General features: G+C 42.3%; 7 protein-coding genes across 12 annotated transcripts; 4 read left to right on the top strand and 3 right to left on the bottom strand.

Annotated features, from left to right (window-relative positions):
• Positions 1–80: 80 nt before the first annotated feature.
• Positions 81–8,448, top strand: LOC108104866 (translation initiation factor IF-2). Of its 4 annotated transcripts, none has more exons than XM_017211189.2 (2): positions 81–236; positions 6,607–8,448. In XM_017211189.2, exon 2 carries the CDS (start codon positions 6,679–6,681, stop codon positions 8,107–8,109), a length of 1,431 nt encoding a protein of 476 aa, XP_017066678.2. In that variant the 5' UTR covers positions 81–236; positions 6,607–6,678; the 3' UTR covers positions 8,110–8,448. The 4 variants fall into 4 exon arrangements, with proteins under 4 accessions (XP_017066678.2, XP_017066677.2, XP_017066680.2 ...); XM_017211188.2 differs by lacking the exon at positions 81–236 and adding an exon at positions 3,107–3,212; XM_017211191.2 differs by lacking the exon at positions 81–236 and adding an exon at positions 3,165–3,212 and having other exon boundaries at positions 6,617–8,448.
• A 904-nt stretch (positions 8,449–9,352) lies between these two features.
• LOC108104877 (centrosomal protein of 131 kDa) lies at positions 9,353–13,467 on the top strand. The gene is made up of 8 exons (XM_017211204.2): positions 9,353–9,435; positions 9,498–9,719; positions 9,771–11,163; positions 11,220–11,337; positions 11,397–11,534; positions 11,597–12,017; positions 12,103–12,758; positions 12,816–13,467. Exons 1-8 carry the CDS (start codon positions 9,409–9,411, stop codon positions 13,240–13,242), a joined length of 3,402 nt encoding a protein of 1,133 aa, XP_017066693.1. The 5' UTR covers positions 9,353–9,408; the 3' UTR covers positions 13,243–13,467.
• A 48-nt stretch (positions 13,468–13,515) lies between these two features.
• On the top strand, positions 13,516–15,179 carry LOC108104878. The gene is made up of 9 exons (XM_017211205.2): positions 13,516–13,631; positions 13,688–13,780; positions 13,842–13,951; positions 14,004–14,098; positions 14,154–14,282; positions 14,337–14,488; positions 14,541–14,685; positions 14,744–14,994; positions 15,054–15,179. The coding sequence occupies exons 1-9, from the start codon at positions 13,566–13,568 to the stop codon at positions 15,168–15,170; spliced, it is 1,158 nt and encodes a 385-aa protein (XP_017066694.1). The 5' UTR covers positions 13,516–13,565; the 3' UTR covers positions 15,171–15,179.
• A 91-nt stretch (positions 15,180–15,270) lies between these two features.
• On the bottom strand, positions 15,271–15,938 carry LOC108104879. The gene is made up of 2 exons (XM_017211206.1): positions 15,730–15,938; positions 15,271–15,666 (listed from the first exon to the last, which is right to left on the bottom strand). The coding sequence occupies exons 1-2, from the start codon at positions 15,835–15,837 to the stop codon at positions 15,271–15,273; spliced, it is 504 nt and encodes a 167-aa protein (XP_017066695.1). The 5' UTR covers positions 15,838–15,938.
• A 332-nt stretch (positions 15,939–16,270) lies between these two features.
• LOC108104855 (late embryogenesis abundant protein ECP63) lies at positions 16,271–24,874 on the top strand. Of its 3 annotated transcripts, XM_041819850.1 has the most exons (4): positions 16,271–16,486; positions 17,293–17,304; positions 23,374–23,556; positions 23,962–24,874. In XM_041819850.1, the coding sequence occupies exons 1-4, from the start codon at positions 16,468–16,470 to the stop codon at positions 24,450–24,452; spliced, it is 705 nt and encodes a 234-aa protein (XP_041675784.1). In that variant the 5' UTR covers positions 16,271–16,467; the 3' UTR covers positions 24,453–24,874. The 3 variants fall into 3 exon arrangements, with proteins under 3 accessions (XP_041675784.1, XP_017066663.1, XP_017066662.1); XM_017211174.2 differs by lacking the exon at positions 17,293–17,304 and having other exon boundaries at positions 16,272–16,486; XM_017211173.1 differs by lacking the exons at positions 16,271–16,486; positions 17,293–17,304 and adding an exon at positions 23,223–23,316.
• LOC108104854 lies at positions 17,321–18,861 on the bottom strand. Its single transcript, XM_017211172.2, has 2 exons — positions 18,682–18,861; positions 17,321–18,613 (listed from the first exon to the last, which is right to left on the bottom strand). The coding sequence occupies exons 1-2, from the start codon at positions 18,832–18,834 to the stop codon at positions 17,777–17,779; spliced, it is 990 nt and encodes a 329-aa protein (XP_017066661.1). The 5' UTR covers positions 18,835–18,861; the 3' UTR covers positions 17,321–17,776.
• LOC108104853 lies at positions 19,684–23,095 on the bottom strand. Its single transcript, XM_017211171.2, has 2 exons — positions 20,550–23,095; positions 19,684–20,484 (listed from the first exon to the last, which is right to left on the bottom strand). Exons 1-2 carry the CDS (start codon positions 20,799–20,801, stop codon positions 19,684–19,686), a joined length of 1,053 nt encoding a protein of 350 aa, XP_017066660.1. The 5' UTR covers positions 20,802–23,095.
• Positions 24,875–26,655: the final 1,781 nt, after the last annotated feature.

Raw genomic sequence — 26,655 nt, 5'->3', positions numbered from 1 at the left:
TTGTGTGTTGCTGTTGCTTTTGGTGCTTCTGCTGCTGTTGTTGCCTTTGGTGTTGCTGTTTGAGTAGTCGCGATCTTGAGCTCAGTTGAAAACACGTTACGCGCCTGTGCAGAGCGTTTTTGCGCTATCCAAACGTTTCCAATCCAATCCGATCAGATCCCAAGCCACTAGATTCGAAAGTTTTACACCGCGTGCATCAACAGCAACAACAACAAGAGCAGCAACAATAACAATTCGTATGTTTCGTTTTGTGTGTTCAAGTTTTAATTTTTTATGCAAAGCAAACGACAAACTTTTCGGCTGGTCAACAATTTCTATTTTAATTGGCAGCAGCGCCCAGCAATTTACCATAAACGAATGGAAAGCAGACAGAAGTGAACAAGTCACCGACTCTTATTTATTGTGCATAATCAAGTCAATCAATGTGTTTTCTTTCATCCATTTTTTTGCCATTTTACCATTTGCGATTGGCCCCTCTCGATCACGCAAAATGCTCAGAATTTGGGTTCTTTCTTGGCCGATCAACAGTGTCCCAATTTTCTTAACTACCCGCCATTATGAGATAATTATTAAAAAAAGATATAAATAAGCGTTTAACGAGCTGTGTGTGCCAGTTTTTCTGTGCGTGTTTCTTTTTCGCTCAGTGTACGCAAATTGGCAAGTGCCGTTAATTGGGAATTTTCTTTGTCAAGGTTGCGAATCCCAATACGATTCCAAAACGTTGCGACTCCGGCTCAAGTGCACGTCCATATCAGTGTGGTGTGGCAATTAGCGTGTTATTCAACCGCGCTCGCAAATAGATCATTAAAATAAAGCAATCGGCGGCGTAATTGTAATGATGTGCAAACATCGTCTGGCGGTGGAGACATCTATGGAGAGATGGAGTTCTGGAATTGTGGTATTTCGAATTTTGAATTCTGGTGTACCAGTAATTAGCACATCGATTGGCCAAAACCGCCACTGGCCAAAACTGGCTTCTTCCGTTAGGCGAAAAAACAGGTCGACACATAGGAAAAATGCACACATATATAGGTTTCATTAAATAAAATAACATGGGAAGTATCAATCATATTTTTGTTCAATGTGCTTTAAAATTCTTTATGTTTTTTTAAGGTTAGATTATAATTATTAAATTAAATAATCAAAAAGCTTATTAAGGAAAATATTAATTTATTTTACAATAAGAAGTTATTATGATTTATTTATCTTATTCTTCACATAACTACATAGTTATTAGAAAAAAAGATAGTTATATCTACACCAAGAAGATCAACAGTCATATTAACGTTAAAAACTCCCAAATCGATGACCTATATCTGTTGTATTTTTTCCTCTGTGCCAAGCTACCAGTTTTCCAGGCTTTATGATGACCGGGAAGCATGTATATGGGGCATTCATTCCGTTTTGGGGCCACACCAGGGCACTCCTCGCGGCCACAAGTTAAACAGCTTTTCCCACTCCACTCCACACCAGTCGAATCCACTCTGCCACATCCCGCTGCCGCCACTCCCCCGAGATTTTCACGGCCATCAGCGGGGAGGGGGTAAAATGACTTTGTGCGGAAGACCTGGCATTATAGCGCCCATAGTCTGAACCACAGAATCGTAATCGTGTAAATGGCAAATACACTTTGCTCTCGCTATCAGCGAAATAATCAAATTGCGGCGAAAAACACACAGCACCAGCTCATAAAATTTCGGTGTTGGGAATAGTTATCAAACCGATATGGCTTCGTGTGTTGATATTTGTTCAGAAACTCTAGTGTTTATGCGAACTTTAGTACAAGAAGCTCAGGAAATGTGCGAAATAGTTAAAGAATAGTTTTTGAACTGAGGAAGCAAACATAAAACATTCACTTTAAGGAAACTTTTTTAAATGCAATACCAAAAGTAGTATTTATCAGATTTATCATTATCAATTTATAGTTCGCAAACTAAAATAATTATTTTTTTATTGTCACACTTTATTAATGAGATATTATTAATGAACATAAATAAAATATCTCATTGAAAATTCCCATTATAAACAGTTTAAACACAGATATTTCCTTATTTGCTAACCATAAAGATAGCAATCTAAATTGGTCTGATTTACGTTGACAAACTACAATTATTATCTGTATAAATTTGTGGAGACAATTGCCAATAATAACCAAAAAATCTACGTAAAATTCTAGCCCAAATATTCGAGCTTATTGACTTTCCCAAAAAAAAAAAAAAAATAAAAGATTCCAAAACAAATTAACATTATCTATATTGACATAATTTATAACTGGGTTGCACGCCTTTTCAAGTTAACCGATAAACAATAAGCCCAAGTATTGATCAAATATTGATGATCTGCAATTTGAACTTTGGTTACACTTCCATTAATAGACTTAACCCCTGTGCCACTGGAAAGTATCTAGTTCTGTTGGCAAGCCCAATAAGCAATCTATAAATACGCCATAATTGCAGTAGTCATAAAGCAAGGCCGCTGGTAATCTTTTGGCCCATTGAATAACCACTCTCGTAAGGCAAATACGTGTCTCTCTAAAGTAACTTGTCCCGCAACAAGCTGACCCATTGGGCTGAGCAAATAAACAATATTGTGACTCAACAACGACAAGTTGTTCCCATTTGCCAAGCAAATAAACAGATAATCGGGATCGCACTGCACTTTCATGAGCATCAGCAGATCATGCGACTGTGGCACGTGTAAACTTTTTGTTAAATATTTACTGAAATAATTAATGCCAGTTTCGTGGATTTTCCTCAACATTTCGACCGTCGGAAGTGTCCACTTTTGGGCCACCTAAATGCTCCACAGCCAACGGATGGTGCATAATTTGCAAGCAATTAAGTAATGTACACACACAACACACAGTATTTTTCTGGTTTTTCTTGCGGGGTATGTTATGGAGCGCACCTTTCACGTAGGGCGCCTCTAGGGCATTTTTCTGTGGGCTACGGCTATTAAGCGCCAGTGGCCAACAGCTTTTCAGGTATCTGGTATTTGGAATTCGTATTTATTTTGCCAGCTATAAGGTTACATATATATTAATATATATATAGATATATGTGGCAGCTATATGCGCACGAGCAGAGCGATAACCGCCGACGAGCGACGACGATGTGACTCCAGGCGTTCGAAGTTGCTCGTTCAGTTTTCAGTTTTCAGTTACGTTTTGGCGTTTTACGGTAACGCAGCGGACAGTTAGCCTCCAATTATAGGTGCGTCCATATCTTCCGACTTTCCAGTTAGTGTTAGTGTGTGCCAAAAAAAAAAAAAAAAAAACACAAAACGTAATACCAATATTTTTGGGAAAAACCTGCAAACGTGTAAATATCGTCTGAGCTCCTTACGATCGCTCATACGCCGCGTTGGCCGCTGGAAAATAGAACTAAAAAAAGCCGCTTAACGCTTAACGTTCGTGACTTTGACATTTGTGCCCGTTAAATTGCCCATCTATAACGAATTTGTCGCGAATCTTAAACACGTTCTATAACATATATAAAGAGAGTACATATAGAGGGCCCTAACCGAGGGGACACATTCCCCAACGTAGCCTGGCTTTCTCGGCACCTCATAACCATAAATCCCATAAAACGTATAAAAATATTTACAACTAATTATGCGGCCAGGCGGCAAAACACTCTCGCTGGAGATCCATCGAGGTGCCTTGAACTCGGGCTCGGTCTTATGTTTTTATTTTTCTGTCTTCATGCCAGCCGATTTCACTTTCTTTTCGCTCAGTTTAGGGCCGTTAATCACATGATTTGGTAATACATACTCCCAGTACTGCCCAGTTTCCATATTCCCAAGTTCCAGTGCAGTGTTATCTTCTTGGATTATGCTGGCCCCCTTATCAGTCCGATTTTTTGGCAATGTCTTTGATAAGATTACCGCTTTGACTTGGCCCCTTTTCGGCTAAAATTTATGAGCCCCACAGCCTAGCTCTTGGCCAAGTCAATCCGCACCGAGTTCCCAAGAGATGTAAACAGTTTGCAATTGTTGTACTCGTTTTCAGTTCACACAGTGCTGACCGAGTTAGTCTGCAACCACAATACACACTCCATGAGGCCTTAGGTAAAACCTTAGAAAAAAAAAAAAGAAAAAGGTTCGGGAAACTAATTTGATCTGCCGGTTGATAGACGCACCCAACTCACGCAACTCAAGATGCCAGCCAGAGCTCACAAATCGAATTTCTAAAGCAAACGCTCTTTTATGACCGCGGGTTTTATCTTAGCGTCTCAATTCACACCCTGAATACGAAGATCTGAAGAATTTGGGTGAAATGGGCATAGGAAAGTGGCCATTCCCTTGTATTGTCAGGAGTTTTGCTTAGCATCTTGCACAGCGAATGCTTTCGCTCTTAGATCAACAAAAGACATTTTGTTGTATGTAAATATTATACTTTCATAAAAATAAACAACATTTTTATATAGCTTAGTTTTATAGTATTTAATCTTCATTTTTCATTCAACAGTAATTCGAATTAATGGCTTGCCACCTCAGTAAAAAACATACTTTTTTATTAATATTGCGTATTTTTTTTGCAAAATGAATCAGGAATTTTGTTCACTATTTCAATATCACAGAAACAATATAAATTATTACTTGCTGTTACTCATAATTTATCATGTTGATTAAGTAAACAAATCAAATTTCTAAATAAATTTAGTTCATAAGTCTGAAATAAGCAAGTAATTATGATTCTTAAGCATTTCCCAGATATTAATAATCGTAATAATACAAGTTTATCTCTCATTCTTTTATTGACGAATCTAACGTAGTTAGCATGATTATTTTATTATGCATGGAGTACCATACCAGTTCCCATTGGCGTTTCACTCTCGTTCGCCTTATGCAAATTGGTAACGAAAATAGCCAGCAGTGCACTTCATGCGGCTGTACACAACAGCTATTTCAAGGCCAATTTGGTCGAACGGAAAGCCGATTGCCGGATAACCAAGTGGGAAAATAATATATATACAAATAACAAACAGAGAGGCGAAAACAAAATATTGCCATTGGGAATTATGTGGCGGCGATCTCTGGCCAGAGAAGTTTCATCCCAGTTGTGTGGGCAATTAACACTCCCCCACTTCGCCAGCTCATAAAATAAAATAAAAAAAAATAATACTCATTTGCCAGCTAAGCCAGGCGGCAGAGTTGAAACACACGAAATATCCGAGACTTTGGCTACAAATTCGTTTTCGTTTCGCTTTTTATCAGTAACCAGATATATTGTTTAATTGCCTGTCAGGGGTTCCAGCAACGGGTTTAGGGAACAATTGTAATAAACTCCGCTTGACGCACTTTCGTGAGGCACTTGGCTAACCTGAACGTTGAATAATTAAGTTAGTAAGTCAATGATGGGTCTTGTGACTCAGTGTCTGTGGGTAATCTTTGAAGATTAGGCAAACTTTAAGGTTAAAATCATGGTTACATTTTATAGGTTAGTTAGTTATTTAAGGGTATTATCCTCACTCTACATTTGCCTTAACTAATACCTCGTATTCATCGCAAATCGAACCCCCAGTGAGTAATCAGAAAGTGAAAATCAAACCTGAGAGCTGACCTTTCTGGGGCAATCGAACGCGTCTGGAATTTATGATTGCCTGCAATGCAAACACAAGTCTATAAATTGCAGCTCTTAATTCAATTACCCCTCAGAGTGCGGCGGAAAATGCTAATGAAAATGGGCTGGCAATGAAAGTATTCGTATAGATACTTTGTATTCCTATCAGTTTCGATCGCAAATACACGTACATGCTGTGGTCAACTGATGGGTTTTCGGGGCAGTCGGTAGTGTCACATGGGCTTGATCGATCTGGATAGGAAAACGGATTGTCGTCCGGCGGCGGCGGGCAATTAGGTTTCCATTCTAGCGCCAGACCATTTCACTTGGACAAACTCAGAAGTATTTGAGTGTGCCATCGATCTAATTGATATTTAAGCAAGTTTAGCTCTATCAGCAATCAACCGGTATTTGTTTTGGGGCCTTACAATAGGCCAGTAGACAGTAGCTGACCCTGGAATTCTCACTGCCACTGTCATTGGCTGAAAAGTTACGCAATTACGCATACGCCATGTGAAACGATTGCAAACTGTTTGCTAACGAAAGTGAATGGGCAGAATAAAGTGTTATAATCATATAGATTGGCAAATGATTTATAAGGGATAAGAGTTTCTTTCTAAATTTTATTGATAAGCCTCTTTAGAATTATTCATCGGCTTTTAAGACATTTCCGGCGCTATGACTCATTGATGCCCTATCAAAACTTACTAATCAAACATTTTGAAACTCACTAAGAAAACCCAAGGGGCTGAAAATTCACATTTCACTAGTTTAAGTATTTAGCAGTAAATTTTTAAGGGCCCTGCGATAAGATATTGTTCCGCTACTCATCTACAGGCAGTTTCAGCTAATCAAACAAAATTGTTGCAATTAACTGATGGTTTTTTCGTCTTAGTAATTTCCCCAACCGCTCTTTCACCTGAAATGATTATGGCTTGAAATTTGCATGATTGAAAATGAATGATTTAATTTTTGCCATCCCAAATGTTTTATTAATTTGCTTTGTCTTCTTTTTTCTTTTCTTTAACCCCAAAAATATACAGCGACCGTTAGATTGAACTACGGAAACGGAAAGTAAAAGCCCCGATCGCGACCAGATTCAAAGGCAGACAGAAATGGCCGAGACAATCAACAACAAGCCGACCATACAGATCCGGAGCGGACTGCCCTCACCGTTGCCGGACAAGAGTCCCTCACCGGCCACCAAGCTGCTGATCAGCCACGGCAAGCCCAACTTCACTATTGCTCGTTCCCCCAAGATCGATGAGAACGGAAATGGCAACCCCCTGTCCGCCCAGCCCAATGCCAACAACAACTACAATGCCTACAAGAGCGCCACCAGCAGTACGGTCAACAGCCAGAAATTTATAGTTGGTACTAAGTTCAATGGAGTCTTCAAGCCATCGAATGCGGCAGCCACTTGGGCCACCAATGGCAATGGTAATGGCACCTCGGAGGCCGAGAATGAGGCTGCCAAGGTTGTCCTGCGTAGACCCAAGCTGGCTGATTCACCACCACCAGCTGAGGGGGAGGACGAAAATGTGCCCGAGTTCATCAGGCGGCAGCGACGCATCCAGGAGCGACTGGCCAAGGAGAATGTGCTGGACTTTGAGAGCCGGCGCAGTGGTTACTTCACGCACGTCATGATCTCGCCTGACTCGCCCAATCGCACATCATTTGTGGAGACCATGGCCAGTCCGGCCATTGTGCCCTCCCTCGAGATTCCCGCTCCGGTGGCCGAGAAGGTGGAGGAGGAGAAGGTGGAGCCAGAAGTGATTCAGCCTCAGGTTGCAGCTGTGGTCACATCGGCCCTGATTACTGAACCGGAGCCGGTTGCAGCTGTGGCTACCTCTGCCCTGATTACTGAACCCGAGCCTGAACCCATTGTCAGCAACGGTCACAGTGAAGAGCCAGTCACCAATGGTCAATCACAAAACTCTGAAGTAGCACCCGAGGAGGTGGCCAAAGCCATTGAGCAGGTAAACCAGGCGGTAGCTGGTGAAGATGAGGCAGAGGTGGAAGCCACACCAGAGGCTGAACCAGTTACTGCTGTGGAGCCTGCTCCAGTGGCAGCTGAAAGGAAGGCAGAGCCCGTGGTGGAGGAGTCGACACCTGCACCCGCTCCCGTAGAGGCTAAGGTGGAGGTGGTGGAGCCAGCTGCTCCCGTACAAAATGGCCAGAAGGAGGAGGCAGTTCCTGCCACCAATGGCGTGAAGGAGGAGGAGTCGGTCCCCGCCACAAATGGTCACAAGGAAGAAGAGGCCATTACCATTTCGCACACCAACGGACAGAGTAGTGAAGTGCCGAGCTTACCCACTCCAGATCCCAGTGGAGCTTTGGGGGTCAACTATGAACCCAAAACCGTTGTCAGTTTCTCGCAGGAATTGGGCGGCGGTGAGAACAAGTACCCCGATACCGTGAAAGTGGTTACCGAGGTGCCAGCTGAATCCAATGGAGAGCTTAACGAGTTGACTAAACTGAAGTTCGACATTAAGAGTGACGACCAGAATGAAGTCCAGGTGACGCCCGTTTTGAGAGTGGACTAGGTGGAAGGATAAGGATCAAGATCAGGATCAGGAGTAGTGCAATTTGTTTGTTAAACAAGAAACCATCAACTATATTGTATTGTATTTTGTGTTAGCTGCTAAGTTGATTACGAGAAATGTTGCCAAATTTAATTTTATGCTTCGCGCATCAGTCAGTATCGAAAGTGGAGTGAAGGTGGAGTCGATGTGGAGTGGAGTGCCTAATCCCCATTAAGCCACCCATTGAGGCCTGGTCCCCAAAAGAGTGTGTGTTTGTTTTTTAGGGACTTGCTAAACCAAACTACGTTTATTGCAATAGACACCATTTGCTTTATTTAAATAAATTATTATTATTGAGAATGCGTCTTTGAACTGGAATATTCCCGTGGAATACTTTGAATGGTACTTGATATATATGCCTATATTATCGAATGTTTTTATTTACTTTCCCGTAGAGTACTTTAACTTGTTCCACAAAGATAACACTATTTTTGTTTAGACAGAGGCAGGGCAATTGTCCATAGAATAGGAATGTTGTCTTAGAACTCGAAGGGTCTTATATTGCGCATTGTTGTTTTGCTATCATAGATAAATCTACGTTTTCAGGGCAACACTTGGTAAGATTCACCTTTGATTTATGGGGAATTATTGGTTAGTCTTCTTTCCTAAAGAAATATTTAAAATATGTTTACAATTAGTCAGAGTATTACTAACTAAGTCCAAGTAAATATCGCTGGCTATCAAATACCTTTGAGAATTTTAAGACCACGAGCTCAGGGAGTGAATGGTGTTGGTGGTGAATGAAAACGGAAAGTGTTTGCCGTTGTCTAGCATTGAACCCCGTGCTATGACCTTCGCTTCGATATGCTCCAGTCGCAATCAGTTGCCCTCCGTGATTAATTGTTTTGATTCCGCTGGTTTGTCCATGTGCGATATCTGGTGATTGATTGCAGTACACGAATAATAATAAAATAATAATTGAATGAGGAGTGAGAAATGGAGTGGAGTGAATCATGGAGAAGACGCGACGCGACGCGACACCTGTTCCGGCGATCGAGGGTGGGTCAGGTGGCTTGCCGGCAAGGTAACCATGTCAACTCCGAACTGCCTGTTTGTCGGGGGTTGTAGTGCTGACCAACATCTGGCCTGCTCCTGACCCTCATGGCTAGCTGGCACATGCGTTTAATCGATATAGAAGGTGGTGGCGGTTTTCAGCGTTGGCCAAAACAAACTGAAGTTAGTCCGTTTTGAAAACCAGTAGGCTATGGCAGGACATTCAGATCGAAAACTAACTAGATGACTGCATAATTTTAAGCTATTATGGATTTATGTCTTAAGGGCTCTCAGGTAGGTTTGAAATTGTTTGGCGCCTTGAGGATTATCTTTAAAATGCGTTCTCTGGCTCGCAGATAAACCTCGCCATACGACAAAAAACGAAGCCCAAGTACACCAGTCGTTCTTTGACGACTCTCCACAATCCGTGTCCCCACTTCCGGCCTCGTTCGGCCAATTTCCTTCAGCAGCGCAGTCGCTCCTCGCCATTCCTCGGACGACCTCAGTCGGCGGACCCTAAGTTCGGTCGTAGGCTGAGCACCTATTTTAGCGACAAGGAGCTGAGAAATAGTGGAAAGGTAAGTCGACCTATACCCCTAGGTAATTGGTGTCATAACATCCATTTTCAGAGACAGGTCTCCTCGAACGACCTGCTGAAATCCCTTTTAGAAGAGCCCATTAAGCGCAGTTGGCTTTGTCGCAGCACCTGCAACTCCTCGGAGTCGGACTACTCGCTCCATAAACGCACCCCCGACAGCAGTGAGGAGGGGGAGCAGTACCTAATCACTATGCCAGGTGGTGAAAAAGGTAAACCATACTCCTCCTACTCTGGATCACAGGGGCTCAGTAATGGTGCTCTTCTTCAGCGAACCGCTAAACCAGATCTTCCGGGAAGAGTGTCCTTCAGCAAGCCCAACATGCACACGGACTTGGACTCCAGTGACTGCGATAATGACAAACAGGAAGTTCGACCTAGTATCTCTGCCCCTGGACCTTTAACTCTTCCCAGTTTCCTAAGCAAAGTTGAACAAGCGGATCCTGCTGGTCAGAAGAAATCCGTGCACTTTGGATCAACTGCAGCCGAGGGTGAGGTTCTGGCGGAGACCTATGAGTATCCCAAATGTCCCTCGGAGAACTGTACTTGCAGCACGCGATCATCTTCCACCACTAGTACTAATGAGGCCTCTGCATCAGAGGTTAAGTGTGCCTGCGATGCTCCCAGTTGCCGGTTGGTTGAGTCCTCCCAAGTAATGGAACCTTCTGCTCCGATTCCCAGTCTCCCAAAGGCTCCCACTCCGGAGCTGAATGTCATAAGAGAATACAAGCAGGCTGTGGGTGGTGTTCAGGTGGTAAAGAACCACTTGAGTACGGAAACCCTCAACAACATTGAGCCACTGCCCAATTATTTAGAGAAGTACGCATCTCCCACCAAGGAGAAGCAGAACAATCTGTCCGAGACCAAGAACATGGCCAGCACTTCATCTGTCAACAATGAAGCCACACCCTACAGAACAACTTCCAACCCAAGGAACTTTGGTGCCGAGAATAATTTCTTGCCGGTGGTGCAAGATGATAGAAGGTCCTTTGGAAATGCCAGCTCCGATTCCGTGATTAACAACTATCTCAAGGTAGCCTCGACTCCACCATTTGTGGGTAAGAAAAAGGAGAACGTAAAGCCAGCCAGTGCTGATACTATTGCCAGGAGCAGCAAATCCAAAGTCATCAAGTCTGCAGCCAATCCTGCTCCTTTGGGAAAACTGAAGAAGGCCATCAGTGTGGGCAGCCTGCGGGAAGAGCGAAAGCTCTCTGAGTATAATCTGGACAAAGTGGACAGCTGGATGAGTATGCAGGATCAGAAGCAATTTGATAACAAGCACAAGTCGGGATTGGAGGATCTGGACGAGGGTCAGGACAATGATACAGCATCCCAGTTATCCTTGAAGTCAAATGAGGATTCTAGGGACTCCACATACGATGAGATAGTGTCTGTCATCAAGGAAATTGAAGAAGACAAGAAGAGGGGTGGGTTATGGGTTGGATCTTTAATGAATCACTCTTAATCTTTATTTCCTTGGCAGATAACTTTTCCGAGCGTATTCCCAGTGAACTAAACTTAAAACTGGATTCCAGATGCGAGACTGCCGAGACGGTGACCCTAAGTGAAGGAGCAGTTCCTGAAAGTGGAGATAAATACAAGTAAGGAATCCGATTTGTTAACTAACCCGTGTAGTTTTCTATAAATCATTCATGAACAGGGACATCTTGGCCTACCTGAACAATGTGGAGAGCAGTTGTGACAAGACACTGATGGAAACACGTCGCTCCATTCCAGATAGCAATCGATCCGAGGTGGAATTCGTGGTGGAACCCGATATCACCGATGAGGTGCCTAAGTGAGTGATAAATCATAAAATCTCTTAAAATTCCTATCTAATTATTGTATGGTTTAATCCAGGTTATCTGAGTTACTGATGTTGCCCAATCACCAGCTAGCTAGAAGAGTCATTGCCTTGAGCTTGCGGGCGAATGAGCTGGCCAATGCCATCCACATGTCTAAAGAGCATGTCTTCCAGCTGCGCGGCGAGAAGCAGAAGAGCTTGCGAGCGGAAAAGTCCACTGCAGCTGCTAAATTACGTGATCAAAAGAAGCACTACGAGGAGGTGGTGACCCGTCACCAAGGATTCATCGAGCAGTTGCTTAAGGACAAAGGTTCTTTATGTGAGAAGGTAGCGGCTCTCACACGCCGCCTGGAGAGCCAAAACCAAGCTTGGGAACACCGCCTGGAAACGGAGCTGGCCAGGACCAAGGAGACTACAATGGCGGGGGAAAAGATTCGACGAGAGCGTTGGGTTCGCGAGAACACCAAGAAGATTAAGGTAAAAGGGTAACATTTTATTATCCTTTAATATTTTATGAAAAATCCTTGGAAGGTCAGTAATAAAGGCTTAATGTTTTTTAAAGGAACTCACGGTTAAAGGACTGGAGGCAGAGATCAACAAGATGACCTGTAATCACCAGCGGGAGGTGACCGAGTTAAAGCGCACACACCAGATGCAGTTGCTTGATGCTCTGGAGGAGGCACGCACAAAGCATGAGCAAATCGAGACGGGTATCCGCGAGAGTTGTGCTCAGGATCGCGAGGCCATCATCGAGAAGGAGCGTACTGCCATTCGGGAGCGATTCGAGCGCCAGTTGGAAGAGGAACAAAGGACACATGCTGAGCAGCGCCAGAAACTGACCGAAGAGTTTGCTGCGGAGCGAGAGCGTCTGCAGACGGAGGTCCGACAGCGAGAGAATGATCACCAGGCCAAGAGGCAGGAGGCTCTTCGGGAACAGGAGCAGGAACTCGAGCAGGCAAAGTTTGAGATGCAGGAACGTATGGCAAAGCAGGAGGAGAAGTACCAGAACCGCATCAACACCATTGAGCAACAGTACCAGGCGGACTTTGAGCTATGGAAAACGGAGCACGAGAACAAGGCCAAGTTGGCCCAAGCTGAAAAGGAGAATGCCATTAGACAGCACTACCGGGCAGAGAGGGATCGCCAGCTGGACGAACTGGTAGTACGGATGGAGGCCGATGCACTGCAGCATACCGAAGAGCACGATCTAAAGATTAAGTGAGTATATCCTAGTTAAATATGTGGATTTCGTATTCCTAACCACTACTCTTTCAGTCGCCTTAAGGAGAAATACGAGAAGGATCTAGTTTTAGCCGAGAGTGTGGAAAAGTCGCTTCGGGAAAAGTACGCGGAGACTCGTGGAAAACTGGCGGAGTCAGACGCCCAGGTGCGGAACAGCCAAGCGGAAGTGAAGCAGCTGCAACTGGAGCTCAGTCACAGCAAGAAGATGTGTGGCGACATCATCATGGAGCGGGACAGACTGCGAGATAATCTCAACGCGGACATTCAGAACGAACTGGGAGTGCTCAATGAACGTCACAAGCAAGAGATGGAGCAGCTTCAAAAGCGGGTCCACCAGACCATTCAGCGTCAGGAGGAAACGATTGAGATTCTTAAAGGGGACAACGACGCACTCAGACAGCAGTGCTTAAAACTCAACGCAGTTATACGACAGCAACGTAAGGATTACTGCGTCAAATAGATAAAACTGATAAACTAAGTCATTCATAAGGTTATGGGACCTCAAAAAAGTAACCATCCAATTACAATAACTAAATATGTAAGGCTACTATATAATTGCAGAAGTGAAAGCAATTATGTAAGCATGAGATTCGAATAAAACAACACAATTTATAGCTTAATCATATTTTTAACGTGTTATTTTTAAAAACGATAGCTGCTGAATAAATAATCGATTATTCTCAAAGCAATAAGGCTTTTTTGTGAAAGAAAGCAGCGGCCACACTGCACGCGGGTTAATAATAAATAAATATTTTGAATGTTATTAATAAAATAAACAACGAAATGGATGATTTGCAGCATAACGAAAGTTATTCCAACATCGGCAATAGTTTTGGCTTTGTATGCAGGGTAAATATTTCATGTCAATAAATATATAATGAGTTAATCAAGGGTTCTCCATATAGGCATTACAAAGGCAATGTGAAATGCCGCAAGTCGGGGCCTTTGAAAAATACGAATTTACTGAGCTCCTTAAAATACTGAATGGCACGGAAAAAGTAAGTAAATGAACTGGAATAGGTGTATTTCTAATGACACGTTTTATTTCCGGTTTTTCAGTTCTTGTTAGCCAAACTCTTCTGTCAGTTGCCAGCGAATGTCGGAAGCTATCGGGTGCTGCTCCAGCTTCAGAAACTCCATATCATATCGGCCACGCAGTACATCCTTTGGTAAGTTTGAAATTACTATTTGTCGATCAGTTTTACCTTAATCTATTCTCAGCAAGGAGTACTCGGATCAGCTGATGGTGGATTTGATAATATTCTTTGAATCGGAATTCGAACTTCTCGAAGAAGTCTTCGTTTCGGCTGCTTATGGTTTGTTAATCTAGAAACCAAATGATTTCCTCCTAAACGGGTTATTTACTTACAGATGAGGAGTCTGGGATGAAGTTAACTTCAATGCTCTCAGCAGCATTAGGGAATCTCTTTGGCGGGCTTGTTAACGATCCTAAAATAAGCAACTTAGGTTACGTACAGTCCTTGTGTAAAGTTCTACCAGGTGAGTTTATAAGTAAAAATTGGTTTTTAAATAACAATATTACCAACTCTTTAGATGAGGCACTAAGCATTTGCATTGACATGCATTTGAGTACCTTGTTGAATCTTCACCAAACGGAGAGCATCGACGAGGCTTTTGCCAACTTTAGCTCCTGGATCAATGAGGGTGTTGATGAACTTACCTTCGTGAAGCACCTCAGCGACAAGGTTATATTTCCGGAAATCTATCTTAATGTATTAACTAAGTCCCCTTTTACAGCTGTTTGTTGATCATCAAGAGGAAGCCCTTCAATATCTATTCAAACAGTCAAACACAGAGAATTTTAAGCAATGGAAGTTCTACATTATTCTAGTACAGACCATTGCCAGTGCCGCTAGTCCTGAAACCCAAACATACATTAAAAGTATGAAATAATCTGCTCCCTAAGCTCCAAGTTCAATATTCCCTTTTCTACCTTGTAGAGTATCTGAAAAATAGACTTTTGCTAACTGCGTCTAATGGCTGCCTAACATCTTTGCTTCATTTGCTGCTGACTGCTAGGGCCGCTTCTGCTTCAACCATGGATATTCAAATAAATCTGGACAACTACGCCAAATGGTATAAACAGAACATTGGTGAAATGACTTACATACTGGGCGCAGACAAGTTTCAGATAATTCTAGCTCTCTTGGAGGAAGCTTTGCAGTACGAAAAGGAGTTGCAATATCTGGAGGTGATATTTCAATGCAAAAATGTAGACTTGTTATAAATGTTACTTATTTTCGCTTTTAGATTCATGTGTTGATTGCCATTTCACCGGGCGGTCGACTGGTCCAGGCCTACAAATCGAAGTGTCGAGCACAGGTATCCCAACTTAAATCGGCCAAGCGAAAAGCTCCCAAGGACTAGTCGTAAGGTAGGATAAAATATCCATTGAAATCTCAGGAAGATAAACTGCACAGATTATTATACGGTTATAACACTTTATTTGTTTATAGTAAACTGTAATTTAATAGGCCACAATTTTTTTCTCCTCTTCGGTTATAACACATTGCGACTTTACCGGTTTCATGCTAACCCCGTCACATTCATCAGTTCTGGTGCAGATGAATCTCTTGCGATGGCGACAGTTAGCCCCTTCAAATATGTAAAAACCTTTAACATGCTTTATATAGGCACAACGTCCATCGTTCACGAGTTTAGAATTGATAGGAGAGAATTCTATGGACTTGTTATTAGATACGTATCTGTAGTTTGATTTATCGTATGCGTTTAGGCCGAACCAATACTCGTGTTCCTTGTGGTCTGTCTTGGTTGCCATTTGAACCAGGGTAACCTCGGTGTTCAGATCAGCTAAACACATGTGGTTCTTCTGGCATACAATTAGGGCATCAAACCAAGAAGCCTATTGTATAGGGATTATTTTGCTTATTGCTTAGTTTTTAAGTTTATAATTCAAAGAACTTACCATTTTCTCGCTGAAATAGAGACATATTCCTTTGGGATTTACTTCCCTGATCTGCAAGTGTAGTAATAATATGGGAAGACAATAGAGAATCTTCAGAAATAGCTTCATGATTCTGTTTAGCTTGCTTTCTAGATGTGTACTAAGATATTTTCGAAAGTAGTTTACCCTACCGTAGATTTTATAACTCCATTAAACCATGGTTAAATCAATTTTATTTAAGCGGCTTTCACTATTTTAATTAGTATTTTAAATGTTTTATTGTTAAATATTCTAGTTTACAAATATATTTTTTAAAATAATATCATTACTTTTTGATTTCAAAACGTTCTCTAAATTTCGACTTTAGTTTAAGTGACTATCCCAAAGTCCTATCTAGGTTCCAAACCTCTTTCCTGTGGTACGGCAACCTTAAATAAACACGTTCCACATCGAAAAGCAGAACAACAACGTTTCCAAACTCAAAACACAAAATAGAAAAAGATACAACAAAAGTAGCGCCGCTTCGGGTTCTGTGTGTTGAGGTCTCAGCGGCTACTTTCGCTTTAAGTTCATACGTTTCTGTGCTCTCGACGCAGTCGGACGTTTAAAAATAAACGCGCTCCAACCAAAAATATCAAAACTCGCTGGCCACAAATAAAACTGAACAAAATTCGAATTCCCCATCCGATCAAATAAAGAATTTGAAACTCAAATCTTCTACTCTATTAACAACCGGAAAAAAAAACCGAAAGTTTCAAAATGTTCAGCTCGATTTCAGGTAAAGAAAACCAACTGAAGTTAATTGTGAAAGTTTTGAAATTAGAAATCATAGGTCTAACCATACATATATATCCGATATATGCAGCTAAATATCATTTAGATATATGTATAATGTACCTGCGTGCAGTGTTAGTGAGTTAATCGTGGTTAGCATATGACCGCATTGCAAGGAAGGATGGCAGTAAACACTAGTTACATCATCATCGGAAGAGCCGGGAGTCGGGGAGTTGGAGCAGCTGGCCATCAGGGATTTGGGTGGGGTTGGGCCAACCGGGCGTGTTCGATCCGATACGGGTAAAAAACTAATTGTCTGCTACCGTGGCTTGGCTCTGATGATGATGATGATGATGACGACGATGTGGATGATACGTAAGCCAATTATGGCGCAGTTATATGTAGCTTCAAATGGACTACAAGTTGCTGTTCTCGCTGGCACATCCCACACCCAAAACGACGATGATACGTATATATAATTATAGCTGCCTAGATACACACTACACATATCTAGGAAGATATATGTATATATGCTTTCCGTCTTCGTTGGGCTGTGCTTTATAGTGTTTCCTTGAGACGAAATGGAACACTTATGCTCTTTGAAGTGGGTGCAAAAAATCAAAAAGTTCAATCTTCCATCGTCTGCTTCCGATTTCTGAAATTCTTCAGCAATAGATTCCACTTGAAACAAACGTTTGGTGGTCAAGAATTGGCACTTGAGATAGGCATCTATTTTTCTATTATACAGATTATATGTAAATCCTATATATACTCATTATTATTATCTGTTCCCACTCAATGCCAAAACAGATGCATCGAAATGTAAGTAACCCCGAATGGTGAACTTTCCACAAAATTAGCTTAGTTTAGCTTAGTTGATAATCTTATTCAGTTATAGACATTCCTCACCGACTGCGTAGTTCAATCTTTAGTAGCTGCATCATTTTCTTTTTCAACACACTGATCTTTTCTACAGCATGCCTTGGGATTATCTCGGATGTACGATAGACAGAAAATTTCTTTTATACATTACGCGGAAGTCAATGTGTATAGATTTATATGATCGATTCGATGAAATTCAAATCTTTTGATTTTCCTCAAAAGTTTAAAATTGAAAATTATGTAGAAAACTGTTCATTTCCATTTGCATTTTGTCTGGATGTTTTCTATAAGTTAACTCAGAGTAAAAGCCATTTGATCATCATATTAAAATTCAAATTTATTTTGTGAAAACTGAAACATACTTCGATTTCCTAGATGTCTATTGGTTCGCCTGGTTAGTGGATTAGTGCGCTTAGGCCGCCGGAGCTTCAGTTGGGGCCGCTTCCGCTGCAGGCGTTCCTGCCTCAGCTGCTGCAGCTCCTTCTGCGGGAGCCCCTTCCGCTGGAGTGGCTCCCTCCGCCGGAGTTGCAGCGGCTGCATCTGGTGCCGCTGTAGATGAACCCTCGGCTGCTTCGCCTGCCGAGACCGTCGCTCCCTCCGCTGGCGTCGTTTGGCCTTCATCGGCTTTGGTTGTATCTCCGTCATGCATCCCATGTTCGTACACTGGCTCTGCCGGCGACTCACCTTCACCTCCAGCCGCCGTGCCCTCCGCCTCCGCCTCGTCCGAGGTCCCGATTTCCGTTGAATTCGAATTGTCAGCTGGCCGTGAATCGCTCTCCACGTCCTGCTCTTTGATCCCCGCCTCCTGCTTCTCCTTTTTGGCCGCATCGTGATGGAAGTGATGCAAGTGCTCATGGCTGTGGCGTACGCCGTCACCACCCTCATCCTCTACTGGAACCGCGCACTTGGGCTGGTTCTGCTCGCAGACGAAGTACTTCTTTTCCTGGCAGTTCACGTCCAGGACAATAGTGCGATTAGGTCGAATCCTAATTTCCAGGCAGTCATCCATATTGGAGCGATGTGTAGGCTCCACCAAGCCAGTTTCGCCAAAGTAGCGCACCAGTTTTCCATTGCTTATGTACTGAAAGCGACCCTCCGTCTGCAGATCGTTGCCACCGAACCAGTAGTCGTCCATGCCCACCTGCACCGTCACGTAGTGGACCACTGCCTTGAAGTCCTCCGGAGTGGACACATCGGCCAGGTTGAGGCCCTTGCGCAGGCAGTTATTCTGGGCCCCAAACCAGTTTATCTGCCAAAATATTGTAAACCATAAGGTTCATCCTTGACACCAATTCAAGAAATAGTTTCCTCTCTCACCTTTTTGTTGGATACGTAGAAGCACTTTCCGTTTAGCTCCTTGAGAAATGGTTTACCACAAGGACCCTTATCCTTGGTTTTCTTGGTCGCCTTTTTTCCCCAGCCGGAATGGACCGCTATCATGGTCAGTATCACAATTGGTAGGATCCTCATGGCTGGCAGCAAAACTGAGCCACCTGTCCAGCCAAACTGTAAGCCTGCGTGCCGCCTCCTGTTCTATATATACCCTTTTGTGGGCGTGACATCTGCATTATAGAAGAGTGACCAATTTGCGCTATGAAAACCTATTGGTTTCGTATTGCATTTTCACTGACTGATAAAGTCTGTCTAATTGATTAATTTTAATTGGTGACGTTGTTGATGAAGGGTTGGTTATTCTGTTGGTGATTGTTAACTCATCATCAGTATCAAACTTATGCTGGCACTGAACGGAGTTACACTTTTCATGAAGAAATTGATTTCTGAATTAACTGACATTTCACTAAGGTTGAATTATTGAATAATTGTTTTTGAACCCCTATTAATCTGTGATTGACTGACAATATGAATAATGATTGTTTTGGTGGGGAGTACCGCCTTTCTTAGCTTTTTTATTGGAAGAAATATTTATTAAATTATAATTATAAAAGTGTTTTAACATTATATCTGTATAGAGTCAGCTTTAATTTGTCGTTTGAATTATTTATGAACTCTCTCAGCAAAGTGTAAGATGTGTCCTACTAAAGTCATTCTAGAAAAAACCTATCTTGAAGAAGCTATCAACATATTCCAAATTGTTTCCATAAATACAGATGCGGGAACATCTTGAGCATCTTTAAGTAACACCATATAAGTAACTTCAACTGTGGACATTTATAGATTGATAACTTTCATTTCATTGATGTGTTCTTAGTTTTCCATACATATCCTAGAACATTCTCAACAAAGAAGATATTTTTATCAGCTTTTGTTTATTTGTAATCAAAAAGAATTGCGGAATTGGGTGAGGCAATAGTTTGCAGCTCAAGCTGCTGGAGCTTCTGCGGCTGCTTCTGCTGCTGCGGTTGTTGGTTCTTCAGCGGCAGCAGCTCCTCCTTCTGCTGCCACAGTAGTGGTTTCTCCTTCAGCTGCTGGTGCTGCTCCGGCAGGGGCAGCGGTGGTGGAACCTTCTACTGCAGCAGCGGCTCCGGTGGTAGCTTCTGATCCTCCAATGGCTCCCGGTTCCCCTGTTTGTCCAGTTTCTCCTCCCGGGGCCTCCGACACAGTTGAATTTGTATTATCCGCGTCGGGGACATCCTCTGCTCCGGCCGCATCTTCCGATTCTGGTTCTGGGTTCTCCGCCGATCCACTAGCGATGGGTTCCTGGCGATGATTGCTTTCATCCTCGTTCTCGCCGTCGGCACTATCACCAATGTCGTGATGGAAGTGATGCAAATGCTCGTGGCTGTGGTGCTTCGGCTTCTTGCCCCCGTCCGTCTCCTGGCAGTAGCGTTCCGAGCAGATAAAGTACTGGCGCTCGGCACAGTTGTCTGCCGCCACCATGTTGATTTGGGAGCGGATCCGCACCTCCAGGCAGTCGTCGCATTCGGAGTGCTCCATGGGCAGCACGTTGCTAAAGTTGCTATAGTAGCGTACTAGACGCCCATTGCTAATGTACTGGAAGCGACCTTCGTGGTACAAATCGTTTCCCCCAAACCAAAAGTCCTCCGTATTACCCAGGCCACTAAGGAACCCAATGGCTCCATCAAAGTCCCTTTGGTTACTCAAATCCGCCAGGGTGAGTCCTTTCCGTAGGCAGTTATTCAGAGCACCAAACCAGTTCATCTGCAAAGGAAAAAAGTTTGATCCTTTAGCCCTATCCTGACTAACGATCTCAAGGCCCTTCTCACCTTTTTCACCGAAAAGTAATAGCACTTGCCGTTGATCCTGCGCAGATAGCGACGCGCGCATGGAGTTCCTGATCCCAGGACCTCGCCCCGCTGCAGGATGCTCAGCAGCGCCACGAGTGCAGTCAGTAGATGCTTCATTTCGATCACCGCCGGTGCACAGTGACCGGATCCAAATCGCCTCCTGTACTTATATCCTCCGCTGGCAAGCAGTGAGCCCAATCGATTTAGAATCCATTGGAGGTAAAGAGGCATCCCTAACGTCTGGCTAATTCAATTACAACTTCATGCCTCTGGAATGCCTACACCAATGTCGTGGGCTAATTTGTTCACCCGCCAGTGGGTCAGGTTTAGGGTCATTCAATTTAATTGTCTATTAGCTACACTTGAAGAAAACAAGCCGGAAAAAGTCACTAGGGGGAGGTTGATATTACAACTTAACCCTCTAAATGACTTGGTTTTTTATAAGTTCTTGTCATTCTTCTACTATATATCATCCTCCTCTTAAATGTAATTATTAGAATACTCATGGTTATTGATTTTAAATTGCTTTACGTAGATCCTATCTCACCCAAAAAGCTGGCAATTAGCTCTGCGATTTGATCTTATCGAGTGACTTCATAGTCATTAGCATAACCCGCCCAAAGGTCTTGATGTCTGACCTGCCCTCGCTTCCTCCGATTATTGATTTACCTGGCGGGGCCATGACATCAGCTATTGGATTGTCCTCGGCCAGGACACGAATCCTTTTGGCTGCTTGCCCTGTTGCCAGCTGACTCAGACGACCTTCGCACGGATGACGATTGTGCCGGGGGGCAAAAACAATTGATGGGGCGTTTGAGTTCCATGCCACCACTTTCTGCCACGCGCTGTATACTGTACATATATATTTGTTCTCTTATATATATATATATATATATTGTATCTCGATTGTGCATTTGTATCTCACATGACATCATCAACAGCAACAGTAACAGTAGCTCCATCGATTCATCATGGATTGTAGCTCTTTTTAGGCATCCAGAACTGGTGTGGAACGTGAGTCGGCAGACCTTAAATCGCAGTTACTCATAGATATTCATTCCAGCGATTCTCTGGCGGCATATGTAAGAGTGTATTGGTGTTAGTGTGTGTTCCGAACTGGGTTCTCATGTACCCAAGCTACAGGTTTTCCTCTATTCCGAAGCTTCTGCGCATTATCTGTGGTACAACTACGACATCGACAAAAACTGAAATAAAACCAAAACGACTAAACAAATCAGAAGCTGTGTGAGAGTCTGGGCTTTGGGCTTATTGTGTTACCTTCCATGCCATGCTTCTAGCCGGTTTTTTAGTATTGACCACAAGCTGCCACAGTCTCGGATAAAAACTGTTAAGAACAAAATGCGTCGTATTACGCAAATGCCTTAAAAGAGGTTGATTGCCTTAGGCATTCCACGAGTGTAAGCCATAAAAATGTTTCTTTTATAAATATGACTAGAGGATAAGGTCGGGAATACTAAACACAGAATTTTTTTATATATCTCAATTCAGCGAACAAGGTGTTTGCCTTATGGATATTACCACCTTTTTAGTAACATTTCATATGAATTTTATTTTGTGTTTTAAACTGGCCTACTATGCGTGTTTTAACAACCTTTTAATGCGATTTTAATTTGGAGAAGAGCACAAAGCAAATATATTTAGTAATGCATGATCCCTCTATCCCTCAATACAAACATTAAGTTAAAATTGTACAATGTAGAATGCACGATTCTTTCCACTTAAATCCAAAGATTATTGAGCAAGTTCAATGCCACAAACATTCTGTAGTTATTAGCATCTGAAAAATATAAATTCCATTGGTAGAAGTTATTTTAACACCTCGACCGTGCCCACACATTCCTTAATCCTAAAATACAGTAATGGCAAACTAGAAACTATTATTTTCGCACAATTTTCAGCCTCTTTGGAGGCGTTTGGGTCATTCAATGTGGAATGAAATTGGCCGCATCTAAATTATTTAGAAACGAGCCGAATTGTGTGGAGAAGCCATTAAAGTATCTCTGCCGAAAGAGAGGAAAAGAGAGCGGATTTAGAATAAACACATTCCCGATCATAATCAGAAAGCGTGAATAAGAGGCTAAGGCGATTTCATTTAGCGGTTCCCCATTATGACATCACATATACCGAATAATTTGAATATTTGCGCTTTGTTTTGCCTTACAACCATACATAATATATATATACAACCCATATATCTGAACTAAGTGTAGACAAAAGAAATTCCGCCCGTTTCCGTTTCGCCCAACCGATTCCCACCCGATTCCGAGTTTAATGGCACAATGTTTCTATTTGAGTGAGCGCACACGTCACTCCAAGTGAATGCATTACTCGACTGGGACAGCAGAAACCTGCTGCTCGTTAATTTCTATTAAATTGCGAATATTATTCTGAGCGTCTAATGTGCCTAAAAATTTTAGAGCTGACGACATGGGGCGTACGATCACGATTTTAGCAGCCCCTAGTTGCGCAGTTTATAAAAAGCAAAAATAGAAACTGTCCCTTGTCTAATCGATTCGATTTTAGTCATGTAAATAGTTCATGCTCCAGCTGCTTTGTTTATGTTTCGGTAATTACCTGTCTGGAATTTGGAATCTCAAATCTCTCATCTGATCAGTAGCTAATCCCTCTGATTAAGATCAGGCTATAAATTATAATTGGCGCCAGCTCAGAGCTTAGTTAGCATTCAGAGGGCCAGTCAGCATGTTTCCCAGTCGCCAAAACCAAAGTAATCCTTCTCAAGTTAACCCAGATTTACAATGTAATCTTTTCGATTTCTTGACAGCTTCGTTGAAGAACTTCGGCGACAAGACCGCCAACTTGTTCAGCAAGAAGAAGGATGAGGCCGAGAAGCTGGCCAGCGACAAGGCCGCCGAGGCCCAGAAATTAGCCGAGGAGCAGGCCAAGAAGGTCGGCCAGTCGGTGCAGCAGACCAAGGGAGAGGCCGAGCAGTTGGCCGCCAGCACGGGTGAGTACAAAAAATGAGAAACAGAAGTTGATTAAAGGGATAAGTATTGGACAAGGGAATAACCAAGGACTTGTAGTATTGAAAATAAAAACTCAGAAACAAATGTAAAAATTTCTTCAAAAAGAAAGCTTTTTGCAATTTATCAAAAACGAAAAAACTTTTAAGAACATAAAACAAAAAAGAACATAATAAATGGATTCCTTAGATGATGCAGTGACGCAATTCCTATTTCCAAAGAAACGTTCTGTATTTTTAAAAACGTTTTCTAATAAATATTGAACATATTGAACAAGCGAATTTGAAATAAAGATTCACTATTTTAGCGTTGGTTATTTATGATATTAACCCTCTCCTACGAGCTCTTGCCAATAATATAGTCAACTAATAATTCTACTATTTTCACAGCCAAGGAAGCCGCTGCTCTGGCCACGGCAGAGGCCCAGAAAGCGGGTCAGGCCATCGACCAGGGTGTGAACCGTGCCGCCGGAGCCGTTAACCAGGGCAAACAGGCAGTGGACAACACAGTGGCGCAAGCGCAGGCCGTGGCCCAGAACTCCAAGCAGGTGGCAGCTAATGTGGCCCAAGCCTCCCAGCAGGCAGCCGCCAATGCAGTGGATCAGACCAAGAAGGCGGCCAACGATGCCATCAACAAGAGCGTAAAGGCTGCCGAAACCGTGGCGGACCAGAAGCTCAAACAGGCCGAGGGTGCCATCGATGGAGCCCTGAAGCAGACCAGCCAGGCGGTTGACCAGAAACTGCAGGAGGCCAACCAGTACGTCGACCAGAAGCGTCAGTCTGTCGAGAAGACGGTCCAGGATGCGGCCGGTCAGGCTCAGGAGTCAGCTGGACAGCAGGCCAATGCCCTGCTGGGCAAGCTGCATCTTGGCCAGAAGTAGAGGAGTCACCTTAAATATCTCGATGTGAAAATGCTTTAGAAACAAAGAAAACAAGAAAATAGAGAAGGGAATTTGCTTCAATGTAACGAGTGCCAGTAATGTGATTGCTAAATCCTCAATTGAATATATATACATACGAATATTTTTGGAATATTAGGAGGATTATTTTGTAAATGCAGCCGCAGCTTTTTCGATGTGAAAATTTCAGCACATCTCAGTCCGTACAAAGTGTAATTAACCCTTTAGTTGTTCTTCGGTCGACTTTTGTTACTTTGAGGCATTTGATATTTTATATACAGCGACGTTGAGTATGCTTTTAATATACGTATATTCTGTTTATGTAGAAATGTATGATTAAGTACTTTTAACTCTTGCACAATACACAGCAAATGTGTTTTTTAATATATTGGACTCGAATGAGATGTGTTGGATTTTAATTGGGAGGCAATGTTTGGGGGATTTTTGTGCTTACTTAGGAATCAATTTTGTTTATTTTTTATTGGTTTTACTGGTTTTATGATATTTGCTAATATCTAAGCATGTTTAAATTTATCTATTGCTTTTGATTTGAATTTCAGCGCCATATATAAAGAAATACGTTTATCTGGTCACACTACTACTAAAATACCTTACATGCACTCTACACTTTTTACTAGCGCCATCTATGTGTGAGAGATGGTTGGAAACAAGGCTAAGACAATAAAAAATGAATGGAAAAATTTAAATAACTAAATTAATTAAAATAAAAAAATCGGCATAGTATCTTTTTATTGGAAAGGTTAGTTCACTTATCTACGTTTACTACTAAAAAAATTACTGACTAAATTGTTAATTCAAAAATAATACAAAAAATTAAATTTTTTTAAACATTTTTCTGACCGCTTTTTAAAATTCTCTAAAATTAGAAAAAAATCTCTATTTTGCTTTGAGCCAAATAATGCAAGTATTTTTTTGTTTCTTCTCTTGTCTCTTTTTCCTATATCCTTTATTTTGTCTCATCAAAAGGTCCTTTTCGCATATGCAACGTGGCCAGGTGGAACTTTTGCACAAAGGCTGACCAGTTACATGGAGACGGATGGCTGGGATCCATACAAATTGACCGAAACATGTTGAAATTTGCTAATAGAAGAGCTCGCATATTTGTCCTCCGATATGTCGGTGAAGTTTTCGCCGAGCAGAAGTCAAGCAAAAAGTTGTGTTAGCTTTTAATTATGAGAAAAGTTTGTTGTGGCTAACAAGTGGCACCAATGCATTGCAACGTCAATTGGACGCACAACTTCAAAGGACCAAAGAAGCAAAGGACGAAAGGAATGTGTGCAAAGTATTGGCAGCAAAGTGCTGACATAAATTCAGGTAGAAACGATTTTTAATTTCAGATAAACCCAGCCAGCAAAAGCAAAATGATAAATGCATTTCCATTGCCAAGTGCGAGTGGGTGCAAGGCGCCAAATTCAAATTTATGCCAGCCACGGGAAAAATGGCGCCAATTAGGTTAGCCCAAGCGAGTTGATTTAAATTTAAGCGGCGATACCAACAGCACGATTAATTACAATCACTGTTTATCAACACGTATTAATCATGGTTTAACATGCTCCCTGCTCGTGTTGACCCAAGCAAAATGGCGTGCAGCGTTGTTCCGGTCATGTTGATGGCCATCGTCCTGTAAAAATGCCTCTTTTTTCTGCTCTTCTTAACTTTTCCAAAGGGGCGTGCTATAACTTTCTAAATTAAAGTGTGTCATAAAATTAAGATATTTGACTAAAATAGTTTTAGTATTAAATTTTCATATACTCGTATGTGTAAGTATTAACCTTTCTTCCATATTTCAGCTTTAAGTTTTTGAAATACGAATTCTTCTCCCCGCAGCTTAATGTCTTTTTAATTGGCCTTTAAGTTCTTCATGACCAATCTTACTGATATATATCTCCTTTTAAAATCCGTAACCGATCCCACCCATAAACATATTTCACATGCAGCCAACATTCCATCCGAAAAACACTGCCCGACGGCGTTAATTTTATCTGAAAAGTTAAATGTGAGCGCGTGTGTGGGCAATTAGGCGAAGGGATATTATCGGCACAGCAACTAAAATTACGCGACAGAGGAGATGTTTCCAGCGACAGCCACTGATTGTTGCTGCCGGGGAAGTCCCTTTTCCTTCCTCGCACATGCATACACACTCTCACACACTCTGACAGACGTG

This window comes from Drosophila eugracilis, unplaced genomic scaffold (genome assembly GCF_018153835.1).
Source record: "Drosophila eugracilis isolate 14026-0451.02 unplaced genomic scaffold, ASM1815383v1 contig_1765, whole genome shotgun sequence".
Classification (NCBI taxonomy): domain Eukaryota; kingdom Metazoa; phylum Arthropoda; class Insecta; order Diptera; family Drosophilidae; genus Drosophila; species Drosophila eugracilis.
Note: the sequence above shows the minus strand (reverse complement) of the source record. Positions and strands in the feature narration are given on the sequence as shown.

Excerpts from the sequence above, each read along its gene's own strand:
- LOC108104866 (XM_017211189.2), top strand. The coding sequence starts at position 6,679 with ATGGCCGAGACAATCAACAACAAGCCGACCATACAGATCCGGAGCGGA.
- LOC108104877 (XM_017211204.2), top strand. The coding sequence starts at position 9,409 with ATGGATTTATGTCTTAAGGGCTCTCAG. Across the intron at positions 9,436-9,497 it reads TATGTCTTAAGGGCTCTCAG|ATAAACCTCGCCATACGACA; the intron begins GTAGGTTTGAAA and ends TCTGGCTCGCAG. Across the intron at positions 11,164-11,219 it reads TGAAGAAGACAAGAAGAGGG|ATAACTTTTCCGAGCGTATT; the intron begins GTGGGTTATGGG and ends TTTCCTTGGCAG.
- LOC108104878 (XM_017211205.2), top strand. The coding sequence starts at position 13,566 with ATGGATGATTTGCAGCATAACGAAAGTTATTCCAACATCGGCAATAGT. Across the intron at positions 13,781-13,841 it reads TACTGAATGGCACGGAAAAA|TTCTTGTTAGCCAAACTCTT; the intron begins GTAAGTAAATGA and ends CCGGTTTTTCAG. Across the intron at positions 14,489-14,540 it reads TGAAGCACCTCAGCGACAAG|CTGTTTGTTGATCATCAAGA; the intron begins GTTATATTTCCG and ends CCCCTTTTACAG.
- LOC108104879 (XM_017211206.1), bottom strand. The coding sequence starts at position 15,837 with ATGAAGCTATTTCTGAAGATTCTCTATTGTCTTCCCATATTATTACTA. Across the intron at positions 15,667-15,729 it reads TCTATTTCAGCGAGAAAATG|GCTTCTTGGTTTGATGCCCT; the intron begins GTAAGTTCTTTG and ends CCTATACAATAG.
- LOC108104855 (XM_041819850.1), top strand. Across the intron at positions 23,557-23,961 it reads GCAGTTGGCCGCCAGCACGG|CCAAGGAAGCCGCTGCTCTG; the intron begins GTGAGTACAAAA and ends CTATTTTCACAG.
- LOC108104854 (XM_017211172.2), bottom strand. The coding sequence starts at position 18,834 with ATGAGGATCCTACCAATTGTGATACTGACCATGATAGCGGTCCATTCC. Across the intron at positions 18,614-18,681 it reads TCTACGTATCCAACAAAAAG|ATAAACTGGTTTGGGGCCCA; the intron begins GTGAGAGAGGAA and ends ATATTTTGGCAG.
- LOC108104853 (XM_017211171.2), bottom strand. The coding sequence starts at position 20,801 with ATGCCTCTTTACCTCCAATGGATTCTAAATCGATTGGGCTCACTGCTT. Across the intron at positions 20,485-20,549 it reads ATTACTTTTCGGTGAAAAAG|ATGAACTGGTTTGGTGCTCT; the intron begins GTGAGAAGGGCC and ends TTTCCTTTGCAG.